The sequence below is a fragment of the Apodemus sylvaticus genome, chromosome 14, assembly GCF_947179515.1.
Source record: "Apodemus sylvaticus chromosome 14, mApoSyl1.1, whole genome shotgun sequence".
NCBI lineage: Eukaryota > Metazoa > Chordata > Mammalia > Rodentia > Muridae > Apodemus > Apodemus sylvaticus.
Genome location: NC_067485.1, coordinates 12092296 through 12104662, shown reverse-complemented (window position 1 = coordinate 12104662; position 12367 = coordinate 12092296). Strand labels below are relative to the sequence as shown.

General features: G+C 55.8%; 1 protein-coding gene across 1 annotated transcript; it reads left to right on the top strand.

Moving 5' to 3' along the window:
- The first annotated feature begins 61 nt into the window (after nt 1–61).
- Nucleotides 62–12183, top strand: Prr7 (proline rich 7, synaptic). The gene is made up of 3 exons (XM_052157684.1): nt 62–3280; nt 10824–11472; nt 11626–12183. Exons 2-3 carry the CDS (start codon nt 11061–11063, stop codon nt 12021–12023), a joined length of 810 nt encoding a protein of 269 aa, XP_052013644.1. The 5' UTR covers nt 62–3280; nt 10824–11060; the 3' UTR covers nt 12024–12183.
- The last annotated feature ends 184 nt before the right edge of the window (nt 12184–12367 follow it).

Sequence of the window (12367 nt, the reverse complement as noted above, 5' to 3'; positions counted from 1 at the left end):
TGTTTCGATGATTCTTCCTGACTTCTTGGCCCAGCTGGGAAGCATTGGAGGTGGATCTGGAATGGACCAGGGGCTGCCCTTCAAAAGCCCAGGAGTCCTCAGGATTTTGCAGGCAACTGACCCTTGGTGTGGTGACTCTGACTCTGCGTTTTTTCCACTACTAGGTGGGGCACAGCCTTAGATACCGGCTTGGGTGTGTGTATGATTGCTACAGAGGCAGATGTATCTTGGTGGTCTTTAAGCTCTCTGAGGTCAAAGAGGCCTTGTAAAGTAGGAGTGGCCTGGAGAGGCAAGTGGGGGCTGTTAGAAACACTCGCCCTGAGTTAGTGATGCCCTGACCATGCGTGTGCCCATTCTGATCTGGTGCACGGGCACAAGATCTAGGATTCTCATCTCTTAAAACACTGCCGGAGGGCAAAGAGTAGAGCAGATTGAGAAAGATGGGTGTGATGGGGTAGGAAGGCCAGCCACTGAGTCAGCTCCTGAAGTTACAATGGCCAGGTCCTGAAGCAGTCACCTGGAAGACAGGAATTGGCAAGAGCATTTTCGGGGGGCAGGGACGGGAAGGCTATCTGCAAATTTTAGAGGCCAAGAGCTATTTAGCCTCGGTTTTACTAGGCTCCACACACTCCTCCCAAGATCCCAAACTTACCAAGAGTCCCCGAAACGGCCTTGCCTGTGAGCTGGGCACCAAGTACTGTAAACACGCCAGTCCTGGGTACGTGTCCTGACCTAGCTACTTCTGAACCTGACTCTACAGAAGCCCTTTCTTGTCTGAGGATACAGATCCCTTGCATATCAGCTGTGAGAGTCGGTTGGCCCGTGCTTCCTGGGCTGGCCTGCAACCCACTATGTAGGTAGGCCAGATTGGCCTCGGACCCGATTCTCTTGCCCTTCCCGTGCGGCGCTAGGACCGCGTGCATGCTCCAACACAAGGCTTGAGCAGACCCATCTTAGTAGTTGCCAATGGGTGTCTGCAGTCGGGCCTCCTAGCACATAGAATGCTTGCTAATGCTTCTATCCGTGTGAAAAAAATAAGGTGCTCCCTGTCTGTTTTTTCATTGGGTAGAAAAAAAACAGATGAAGACCAGGTGGGCAGGGGAGTGCAGTCAAGGGGATGCATGAGTGCATCTGCACCCTGTAACCTCTTTTCAGCGAGGAGCATCCAGGGAACTCACTGTCTTAAGATTGGTAAAGTTTACCTTAAAGCCTTCCTGACGTTTCCCCACAAGACTGTCAAGCTCTGCTCCCTACCCAGCCCTGTGGTGAGAGCCAGGGACCCAGATGGAGATGAGGTCCCTGCCAGCCTGGAGCTCATCTGGTGGGCAGGGAGGTGGGTGGGAACAGTAGCACCTGGTGTATTCAGCATTGTGGGCGGACAGGGCTGAGACTGAAGGTACAACACTAAGCAGTGGTCCCTTGGCCCCAAAAGTGGCCATCTGTGCCCAGGCAGAGCTGAATGGACAGCTGAACTTCGGTTGGGAAAGGACTGGTTGAAAGATCCAGTTAATCTTTGAGGTTGTTCACATGCAGCCAGTTTTGGAAGCTCTACATGAGCTCTACTGGAGGCTGGGAGGTCCCTGAGGGTTTTAAGGGCCTGAACCACCTTACACAGAGCACCCTAGTCTAACCTGGGCAAACCATTCTCTACTATTCCCATCCATGTGGGTTAGGTGGTGGTGGGCTTACACACACACATGCACATACGGCACGTGGGCATAGCTGAGTGGGACAGGTGCTTTTCTAGCATGTGAGAGGCCTGCCTTTGGCCCCCAGTACGATAAGGGAAAAACAAGTCAACTCAAAGGGTCAAGGCTCCTGTTAGCTGCTAAAGTCTCCCAGGAGATATGGCTGCCAGGGAGATGTAAGGCACCCCAGCTGGCTGTCCTGCTTAACCCTTGAGTCCCTGGAACCCTGGCCAAGTTAGAAGCCAGTCCAGAGTATTGCGGGACAGAATTGGTTAGAGGCTTACCTTTGATGGCACCCATGGCTTGGGAGGGAGCAATGATTACCCCCCTGAGACCCGCTCAAGGAAGGGACTAACCACTAGGCTGCTGTCTGGACTATATATCCCTCCCCGCCCCCAAGGCATGAGTTAGTCCTAAATGGCCCCCCAGTGCGTTTGTGTTCACTTGCTCACTTCTTTTTACTAGAGTTTCTCTCGGGACGGGTGGAGCTGTTGGGGGCCATCCATGCCACCATTTGGGGGCAGTGTGCCTAACGCCAGCCTTGGGAACGCCTGGGACCAACTGACAGAAGCCAGTTCAGTCCTGGAATCACTGGCTTTATGTGCTCTTTCCCCTTGACTTCCAGTTTAAGATCCTGGCTCTCGCCAGACAGTGGTGGCGCGCGCCATTAATCCCAGTACTTGGGAGGCAGAGCGCAGCCTGGCCTATAGAGTGAGTTCCAGGGCTACACAGAGAAGCCCTGTCTCGAAAAACCAAAAAGAAAAAAACGGTTCCTGTCTCTCTGAGCCTCAACTGTCCCAGTTGACACGAGGGAAAGTGCTTTGGGGAGTTCACCCTTAATGCCATAGACAAGTTGAAGTAGAAAGGCAAGCACAGCAGTGTCAATGAAGATGGAGCTGGCTCTAGGCAGGATCCAGTCCCTTGGGATGAGCATGCCCAGGAAACCTGAACAGTCTAGCATTCAGGTGTCTGTGATGCTTCTCAGTAGGTATGTTGTAGGAATGTAGACCTGGAACAGAGTGGTTGGGGTCTTGAGTTGGGAGGAAGCCACACTGGGGTGCCGACTTCATCTAGTCCCTGCCCCCATTACCTGTGTCTGAATATTCCCAGGTTGAGCTGTGTGAGTCTCTGGGTTTGTTACCTCAGCTGCTCCGCTCGCTAGCAGCCGGCGTCTATGGCCGCCAAGCTGCCGGTATGTCCTTCACCCCCAGCCCTTTGGGTAGCCTGTTGCCTGGGAGCTGTACGGAGTGTACCTTTTCTGTATTGGGGTGCCCTTGGAATTGCGAGCCCATATCCTCTGCCGCGTCTGGGTGCGGCAGGTGGGTCCGGAGTCCTACCCACCCCTTCCCTCGCAGCAGCCTCGGCGGCGTGTGGCAGGGGGTGGGGGGTGCCTCTGTTGGCTGCGCGCGCGCGCACGCCAGGCTCAGCACGCGCCCGTGCGCGCGCCCCGCGCCTCCAGCCCAGCGCTCGGAGCGGCTTTCGTTGCCACTGTCTGCTCCCCGGAACCGCTGCCTGCTCCAAGCTTGGGGTTCTGTTCGCTGGGCTGCTTGCCCCGAGGCAGGAAGACGAGTTCGAGGAGGATGCCTGGGCCCGTGAGTACCGCGACGGCTGCGGGCCGGGCGGGAACAGAGCGCGGGCGGAAGATGGTCTTCGGGTTGATGACCCTCCCTGCGGGTGGCTCAGAACCCTAGCCTGGTATCGCCACCCGGACCCCGACCCGGACAGCGGGCAGCCCCTCCCCCAGCCCACACCGGAGGGAAGGAAGGAGGGGAAAGTGAGCTAGGGAGCCCGAGCCGGGCGCGAGCCGCCACCAGTTCGCTTGGAAACCGTTGCCACAGCAACGGGGTTGCGCTCCCCGGCAACGCGACTGCGGGGTGGCGACGCCCCCTCCCCCACCACGGCCGGGGGCGCGGGAGGGGGGGAAGGGGGTGCACTGTGGAGAGAGCATCGTTCTTCTGGCCGGTCTGGGTGTGCCTGCCTCAGCACATCGAGGGTGGGGGGTGAGGGAGAGCGGCTCCGTGGGCACGAGCCGGCTCCCACGTGGCTGCAGTCGTCGCAACAGGACTCCCAGGGTGGCTGCAAACGTGGAGGCGGCCCAGACCCTGGGCCTGCCGCGGGAGAAAGGACTGGAGGTTGGGTCTGGGGTCTCTGCCTGGTAACTACCATTGCTAGTTTCACCACTAGGGTAGTCTCCCGTTCCCTTGAAACGTGGCCTAACAGAAAATCGTATTCTTCGGAGGTGGTTTATTTATTTATTTTTAAACTAGAGAAGAGGATAGAAACTAGCAGCGTCCCTTCTCATGGCCCGGGCATGTGCCAAATCCTGGGCCTGCGATGGGCCTCTGCTTAATGTCCCAGCCACCCTTCTCCAGGGAGGGGTAACAGCGAAGGACACTGCTGACCCAGGAGAGCTGAATCCCAGGCCAGATAGGAGCGACCCAGCTTATTGTCTGGACCACAGTGCCCCTTTCTTGTCTGTGCACAATGCCTTGACTGTGTGGGGTGGCATGGAGGTTGGCCTGCAAAGAGGTCAGTGCCACATGGAGGTGCCCTGCCCAAGGGAGCTCCTCGATCGCTGCTGAGTCAGAGGAAATGACCTCTGGCTCCCCTCCCAACCTCCCCTCACCGGGGATAGTGTGCTGGAGAGAGAGATGCCCCCTGCCAGCAGGACCTGACTCAGCAGATGTCAGACCTGACCACAGGCTTCAGATACAGCATTCCTGAAACCACAACCAACCATCCCTAGGATTCTCTTTCTATCCAGTGAAGGATCTGTGCCCAGGATCTGGGGCATTTGAGGCCTTGGCATAAGATGCCCTTAAATAGATGCTACCTGGGAAGTCAGGCAGGGAGACCTGGGGAGTTAGTCACAGGTTCCTTTCATGCTGTGCTTGTTGTGTGTGCTATCTGAGTGTTCTCCATCCACGGTCTCCTATCCTTAGAACAGTGGTGCAAGGTAAGTTTGTTATCCCTGTCTTAGAGATGGAGACTCTTGGGGCTCAGGAAGTTAAGGGGACTTGCCCAAGGTCAAATACCAGTAAGCACTATCGTGGGTTTCCAGTGCAGGTGCCTCTGCTGACATAGCCCCTCTTAGCCCTGTGATCCAGGCAGGAAAGGCTGTAGACAGACCTAGCCAGAGGAGCATTCTTAGCCTGCCTTCATGTTCCTCCAGTAAGGAAGTTCCCATTTCAGGCCTTGGTGCACCTTCTCTCCTCGCTGAATCAGCTGGCTTCCTCACGCAGCACAGGGTGTGCTATTGATAGGCTGCCTTCTTGTCTCCTTCCTCCATTTTCTCTCTAGCTGACTCCAAGCTTCAGGCTGGCTGCCTTAGCCCCCTGGGAGAACCCCCAGCCCCTCGTCTCTGATGTATAGGGCTCAGTGGCCTTTTATGCCTTGTAGTTCTAAAGATGAGAGAGTCTGGCAAATCCAGATTCAGACAGTGCTGGAGCCCTGTGGTTGGCCAGACCAGCTCAGAGACTGGGACCCTCCATGGGTCCCAGGGGCAATGGGATGAGGGACATACATAGCCAGGTGCCTGCTCGTCAGTTAATGTCACCATGCACTATGTGGGCTTCGTGTGTCTAGATCATCCAGTTTTTGAGATCATGCTTAAAACTGACCTTTGTGCAAATGTTGGGGAAAAAAATGAATGTTTTTCATTTTTCAACAGTTGTTACTCATTGGCTACGGAGTGTGTTAAAATTGAAGGTCTTAACTCTTGACCCTGCATGCAGTCCACAGTAAAGTGGGGGGATTCTACTGGAACACCACCACAATGCAAGGAGCTGGCCTTTAGCTGGCCACACATCGGCATGTACATTGGACCCACAGTGTTTTCAGTTGTGTTCCTCTCCCCCGCCCTAAGACTGACTTGGGCATTATTGGGCAGGTCTGGGTTTTTTGTTTGTTTGTTCTAGGCTTACTCACATTGTGTTTGAGTGTTTTGCCTATAACTGACTGTGTAGCATGTGTGTGCTTGGTGCCTGTGGAGGGCAGAAGAGAGCATCGGATCCCTAGAACTCGAGTTTCAGATTGTTATGAACTACACTATGTGAGTGCTCCTCTTCAAGAACAAGTGCTCTTAACTACTGAGCCATCTCTCCAGCCCCTCAGTCAGGTGTTAGCATCCCTGCTCTACAAGTAAAGAAGCCATCTTAGGTGTGTGACTAGGATGGGATCATGGGGTTAATTAGGGCAGAAATCAGTTCCTCTCAGTGCTTGACTTGTTAAAACATGCTGCTGCTGAGACATGAAGATTATCTTCCCCTACCATGTGGCCTCCTCCCTTGCAAAGACAAATCATGTCCATGCTGAGTAAGGGATGGAGGCACAGGGAACCACAGAAAGGAGGTTTTAATACAGGCTTGAGCCTGCACTGGGCCCATTCCTCCACTACCTCCGCCAGGGCCAGAGCTGAGAAATGAGGGGCTAAAGAAAACCTCTGTGTCCACAAATTGACTGGGATTCCAATCTCTGGTGTCCTGTGGCAGTTTCCTTGGGCTGGGGTCAGGTCACAGGTCCTCCTGAGATTGTTGGGGAGTGAAGTAATAGTATATCCATGCAAGGCTGACTCTGGGGACAGGTTCGGCTCTCTCTGGCTTCAGTACATCTATGTTGGTGTGAGAGAGAGATGCAGACACGTCCCCTGTGTCCCCTGGTGTGTCCTGCCTGCCTTGATGGGACTGTGCAGTCTTCAGGGCTTTCTAACCAAGCGAGTCCATGACTCAACCTCTTGAGTGTTGCTGACTACTCTCTACCACAACCCTAGAGGCTAATGATACCTGTAAGGACAGGCGAGAGTGGTATCTCTCCTCCACCCTGGCCCTGTACACACTCTACGTTCAACCACTCTGTCTCCTCAATATCATTTTTCCTTGTGTTCATAGATGACTGGGTTTTTGGTTTGGTTATAACCCAACCCAACCACCAGTCGTAATGGTGCACACCTTTAATGCCAGGACTTGGGAGGCAGAGGCAGGTAGGTATACCTCTTTGAGTTCCAGGCCAACCTGGTCTACATTACTGCCAGGACAGCCAGAGCTACATAATGAGACTGTGTCTTTAAAAAACAAACAAAACCTACCCCTAGAGGCCTAAGAGCTGGGCCATGGCTTTATTCCCCTGTATTAGGGTTCTCTAGAGTCACAGAACTTATAGTTAGCCTCTGTATAGTAAGGGGATTTGTAGGTGACTTACAGTCTGTAGTCCAACTCCCCAACAATGGTCAGCAGCAGCTATGGATGGAAGTCCAAGGTCTAGCAGTTGCTCAGTCCCATAAGGCACACAGGTGAAAAAGAAAGCAAATCTTCCTTCTTCCAATGTCCTTATGTAGGTCTATAGTAGAAGGTGTGGCCCAGACTAAAGGTGTGCGCCACCACACCTGGGTCTGGGACTTGTTTTGTCCCAGATGACCTTGAACTCAGAGATCTCTGTCTTAATCTTCCAGAATTCATAGTCCCTGTGCCTCAAGATCTCCATGCCGAGATCCAGGTCAGAAACTCTAGATTAGGATCACAGGTGAGCCTTCCAATTCTGGATTGTAGTTCATTCCAGATATAATCAAGTTGACAACCAGAAATAGCCACTACATTTCCCAAGATGAAGTATAGACTGATCCTGCTTCCTAAGTGCTCCCCTTTCCTACAGCCAAAACACCAGACAGGTGTCTAGACACCTCTAGTCACTTCCACAAGTGGCTTTAGCTGCTGTGTGCCTGTTGATCAGGCCTTTGTTAATTCTCCAGTGCATTCCAAGATCACTGGGCTTTACTACCTGCATCCAGACCGGGGCCATGAGGGTAGGCCATGAGGTAGCTCAGGGTAAAACATGACCAAAGGAATGGTTGAGGAGGCCATGAGGCCCTGGCAGGAACTCATTCTGGAGACCATGATCTAGGTCATGGAGTTTCTCTGGCATAGCCGATGCTGGGAAATTGTTGGAAAGTTGAACTCTGAAGCCAGGTATGGTGGCTTTTGCCTGTGAACTCAAGAGGACTGTGATGGAGTTCAAGACAGGGTGGGTGACTTGAATCACTTGGTGCGGACAAGCTTCCCCTTCATGTATTTCAGACACTTGTACAGGTTTCAGAGGTTCCATTCCAAAACCCACCAGCTAGCCCCAGTCCAGAAGCAGACAACTCAGTGACCCTTGTAGATCCTTAGCACTATCCTTATCATAGGGATTCCTGAGGAAACAGAGGGAGCACAGTGGTTAGGGAACACCTGGAGTCTTGCTTTCATCCCTTGGTGTGATCCCAGGGTGGGCCAAGAAACCCCAGCAAAGCCCTATGCCCCGAATGCTACACAAATCAGGATGTTTAATAATCTGCAAGAATATAAAGAAAAAAGGAAGAGGGAACACAGTGAATGAGTAACTTGGCAGATGGAAGAAGGGGTCCCTGGGGATGGCGTGGTCCCTAGCAAGGGAGGAGTGCAAGTGGCAGGTGTTTGCTATCAACATTGTAGAGACAATGAGTGGCTGAGACCAAAATCCCCCCAGGTCTGCCTCTGCTGATTCCCCCAACTAGGGCCAAAGTATGCACTGAGGCAGGGGCGAGCCTGAGGCAGGGGCTTTGAAAAGTTTGGCCTGTTCCATAGAGCATCTCAAAAGGTCTGTATGGCCCTCTTGATGTTTATGGACCGAGCAGCAGCTCTTGTTGTACTAGAGAATATCCATGAGAGGCTGTAGGCTAGACTCTGGCCCTCTGGAGCCCCCTGCAGGAGAGTATTTAGCATCAGTTGGGCAGTAGAGCCTGGCTGTAGTCAGAGGCCAGGTCAGCCGTGTGTTCCCAGGGAAGAGAGTTCTCTGACCCTCTGTTGTTCAGTGTGGTGAATGATGGCTCTTACTCCTTGCCCCAGTGACAGACAGTTGCACACAGATTTGGGGTTCATTCTCTGGAGTCCGGCCTAACGCCCACTCTAGGCTAGGTGCCCTTAGGGTACGGCTTCTGTACTCTGTTCCGTGTGGAGCCTGGAGCTGCCTCGCTCCCCATTTGAACTTCTTCCCCACTCCCTGAGCTACACCACAGCAGGTAGCCAGGGCCTCCACAGGTTAACTAGTCCTGGCGACTAGTCGCCAGGACTAGTTAACCTAACTACCAGGCGTTCTCAAGGTCTCAGGTGCCCGTTGCTGACAAACACTGGCGGTTCATTTGCAGCTCGCCACATGGGTGGTGGACAGTGACTTATTCAGATACAGACTAAACCTTAAAAGACACACCCCCTTTTAGCTGTGTGGCATGACAATAGGCTCTTGCTTCTGATCTTGTCACTTCATCTATCAAAGGATGGTCCGCTCAGAAGTGACAGGGTGATGGGAGTGCTCTTAAGGTTCTGCGTGTAGCCAGATGTGGTAGTGGGCCATGCCATTCATCCTGCAGTGGGGATTGCTCGAGTTTATGTTAGCTGGGAGTACATAGTGACACCCCGTCTTAAAAACTACAGAAATCTACCTTCCAGGAACAGTTTCTGATGACCCTGACAGATTATCCAAAGTTTCACTTTACTTATATGCTCGTAGAAGGGACTGACATCTTGTTGTCTGTGATAACCAGTCTTCTAGGCTCAAGCCATCTTCATCGTTGCAGACCCATACGTCCGCCCCCCCACCCCAAAGCAAGCATCGTTACCTCCAGCCACAGAAATACCTTCTTTAACCCCAGACTGTTTCTGCCCTTTTTTTTTTTTTTTTTTTGCTTGAATCCTCTAGCTCGTGCCTGACTCCTCAGAACATTCCTGTTCCCGAGGGCTCAAGGAAAGAGAACAACAGATTTAATTAACTCCCAGTGACTGGCAGCATCGTGTTTTTATCTGGGCTGCATCACCATGGCAGCCTCGTGGTGGGGTTGTCAAGGGGGCGGGCAGAGCTATTGTTCTTGCCCTTGTCTGCTCTGGAACGCAGGCCCAAGAGGATAGGACTGGCACGGGCACCAAGTGACACATGGCTGAAGGCAGCCAGAGAGTCAGACAGGAGCCATCTGGGGAGATGGGGTGGCCAAGGCCTGGAACCTTTTCAGCCCGAGTCTTAAGCTGATTGCGGGCACTGAAGTTGAGTGCGTGTGTGGGTGCTCCAAGGGCAGGCGATTCCTTGAAGCTCCTGGAAAACCGTCCTCCCCACAAGCTCAGTGGGCCAGGGCTTGGTGGCTAGGCCTGGGTTCAAATTAGCACTGTGGTCTATGCAGTTAACAGCCCTTCCAGTTCCCAGCTGTGAGTTAGAAATAATACGTTACCCAAAGGGTTGTGTAAGTTGCTGGTAGAAGATATTCAAGAAAGGCCCATTTCTGCTCCGTGGGGATGGTGACCTGTCTGTTGCTTGGTCTTAACTAAGCAATCAGGGCTCCAGACTTTCTCCCCCCAAGCAGAGACATCCTCAGCCCCCTGCTGTGATGGGAGAGGAACCTAGAGGCCAGGGTTTGTCATGACTGCAGGACTACCTGGGGCCTAAAGACAAATCTAACTTTCCACCCCACTACAAAGAGGGAAAGGAATTAGTGGAAGGAAGGGGGTTGGGTTGGAAGTAAGAGAGGTGCAGCCAAGTGGGGTTTGCGCATGAGTAGGTGGTGCGGGAAGTCGAGTTGGGGCTAGAATCCGGCTGGCAGAGGCGCCCGGAGGAAGGAAAGCGGGCCTGGCCTGCACCCAGCACAGTGTTGGGAGCAAACAAAGGCCGGGCCTGTGGCATGCAGTGGCAGCAGCTCGCCAGTCTCTTAAAGGCGTGGCTAATAGTTGGAAGCAGTGCAGGGCAGAAACTGGGCTCCGAGCGGACAGCTGGTGGGCCGCCAGGAGGTGCACTACCCTTTTCCTCGGCCCCAAAACACCGCGCCGAGACTGCTCCAGTGTCCTGGTAGTCACCGCTTCCGAAACCACCTCGAAGCTGGACCCTGGGGTCGCGGGCGGACTCTGCGCGCCCTCTGCTGGCCCGTCTTGGGTCGCGTCGGCGGTCGCTGCGTCCGGATTCGGGGAAACCCTATCGGGGAAACCTCGGGGCGTGACGTCATCCCTGGGTGACGTCACCCGGCCCCCGGGGAGTGCGGGGGTTCCCACCGAGGAGGCATCCCCGGCCCTGCGCGGGACGCGGATGCAGGCCGGGAGTCACCAAGGATCCCGGCGAGCCTCGCTGAGCCCTGTGTCTGCCCCGCAGGTCGCTCGCGGCCCCGGGTGAAGCAGGCCTGCGCCGGCCGGCGCCATGGAAAGGAGCGGGAACCACAGTTGCCTCCCGCCGGCATGCGCGCCTATTGAGCCCCGCCGCAGGCAGCCCCCGGCCGCAGGTCCCCGAGTGACACTGGCGGCACCTGGGAGCGTGGCGCGGCCCCGGGGCCACGCCGAGGAGCCCAGCGTCCAGTAAAGCTGCCGAGGACCTGCCGCTTGTGCCGCAGCCATGGTGATGTCCCAGGGCACCTACACGTTCCTCACGTGCTTCGCCGGCTTCTGGCTCATCTGGGGTCTCATCGTCCTGCTCTGCTGCTTCTGCAGCTTCCTGCGCCGCCGCCTCAAACGGCGCCAGGAGGAGCGACTGAGGGAGCAGAACCTGCGTGCCCTGGAGCTGGAGCCCCTCGAGCTTGAGGGCAGCCTGGCTGGAAGTCCTCCCGGCCTGGCGCCGCCGCCGCCACCACACCGCAGCCGTCTGGAGGCGCCCGTGCACGCGCACTCGCACGTGCACGTGCACCCGCTGCTGCACCACGGGCCGGCGCAGCCGCACGCGCACCCGCACCCACACCATCACGCACTGCCGCACCCTCCGCCGCCGCACCTCTCCGTGCCGCCCCGGCCCTGGAGCTATCCGCGCCAAGGTAAGGCCGCGCTTCGGCAGGCGAGCGCTCCCTGCCGGTGCCGGAGGCGCCCACTTAGCACCGGGAGAAGCGGGCTGGGGGGGTGGTGGCTGGGCGAGTCTTCTGCCTGGGGCCGGCGGCTTCATCCTCACCAGCCCGCTTCCCGTCCCGCAGCGGAATCGGACATGTCTAAGCCGCCGTGCTACGAGGAGGCGGTGCTGATGGCCGAGCCGCCGCCGCCCTACAGCGAGGTGCTCACGGACACTCGCGGCCTCTACCGCAAGATCGTCACGCCCTTTCTGAGCCGCCGCGACAGCGCGGAGAAGCAGGAGCAGCCGCCTCCGAGCTACAAGCCTCTCTTCCTGGACCGGGGCTATACCTCGGCGCTGCATCTTCCCAGCGCCCCGCGGCCCGCCGCCCCCTGCCCCGCCCTCTGTCTGCAGGCGGACCGCAGCCGCCGGGTCTTCCCCAGCTGGACCGACTCTGAGCTCAGCAGCCGAGAGCCCCTGGAGCACGGAGCTTGGCGCCTGCCCGTCTCCATCCCCTTGTTCGGGAGGACTACAGCCGTATAGAGGGGCGCCCGGCGTCCCGAGCCCCACGGGCGAACTCCTAGCCTGACTGCGAGGCTTTTTAAAATGCTTCCCTTGGACTGCAGGGAGGGGCGGGGGGAGGGAGGGATTTCTTACCCTGTTTGTTACATTTTGAGGATAATAAAGGTGTGTGATTTGCTTTGGTACAAGCGGAGGGGGGTAGCGGCTGCTTTAAGCACAAGGCGCTAGTGACCGGGTATGTGGACTTTAGGGAAAGTGCGGGAGCCCTGGCCTTGGGAGCGGAGGGCGGGCGGAAGGGCGTGCGTACAGAAATGAGTTGGCCTTCAAAAACCAAAGGTTGCTTCTCAAGGGCGGGATGTTCTGTC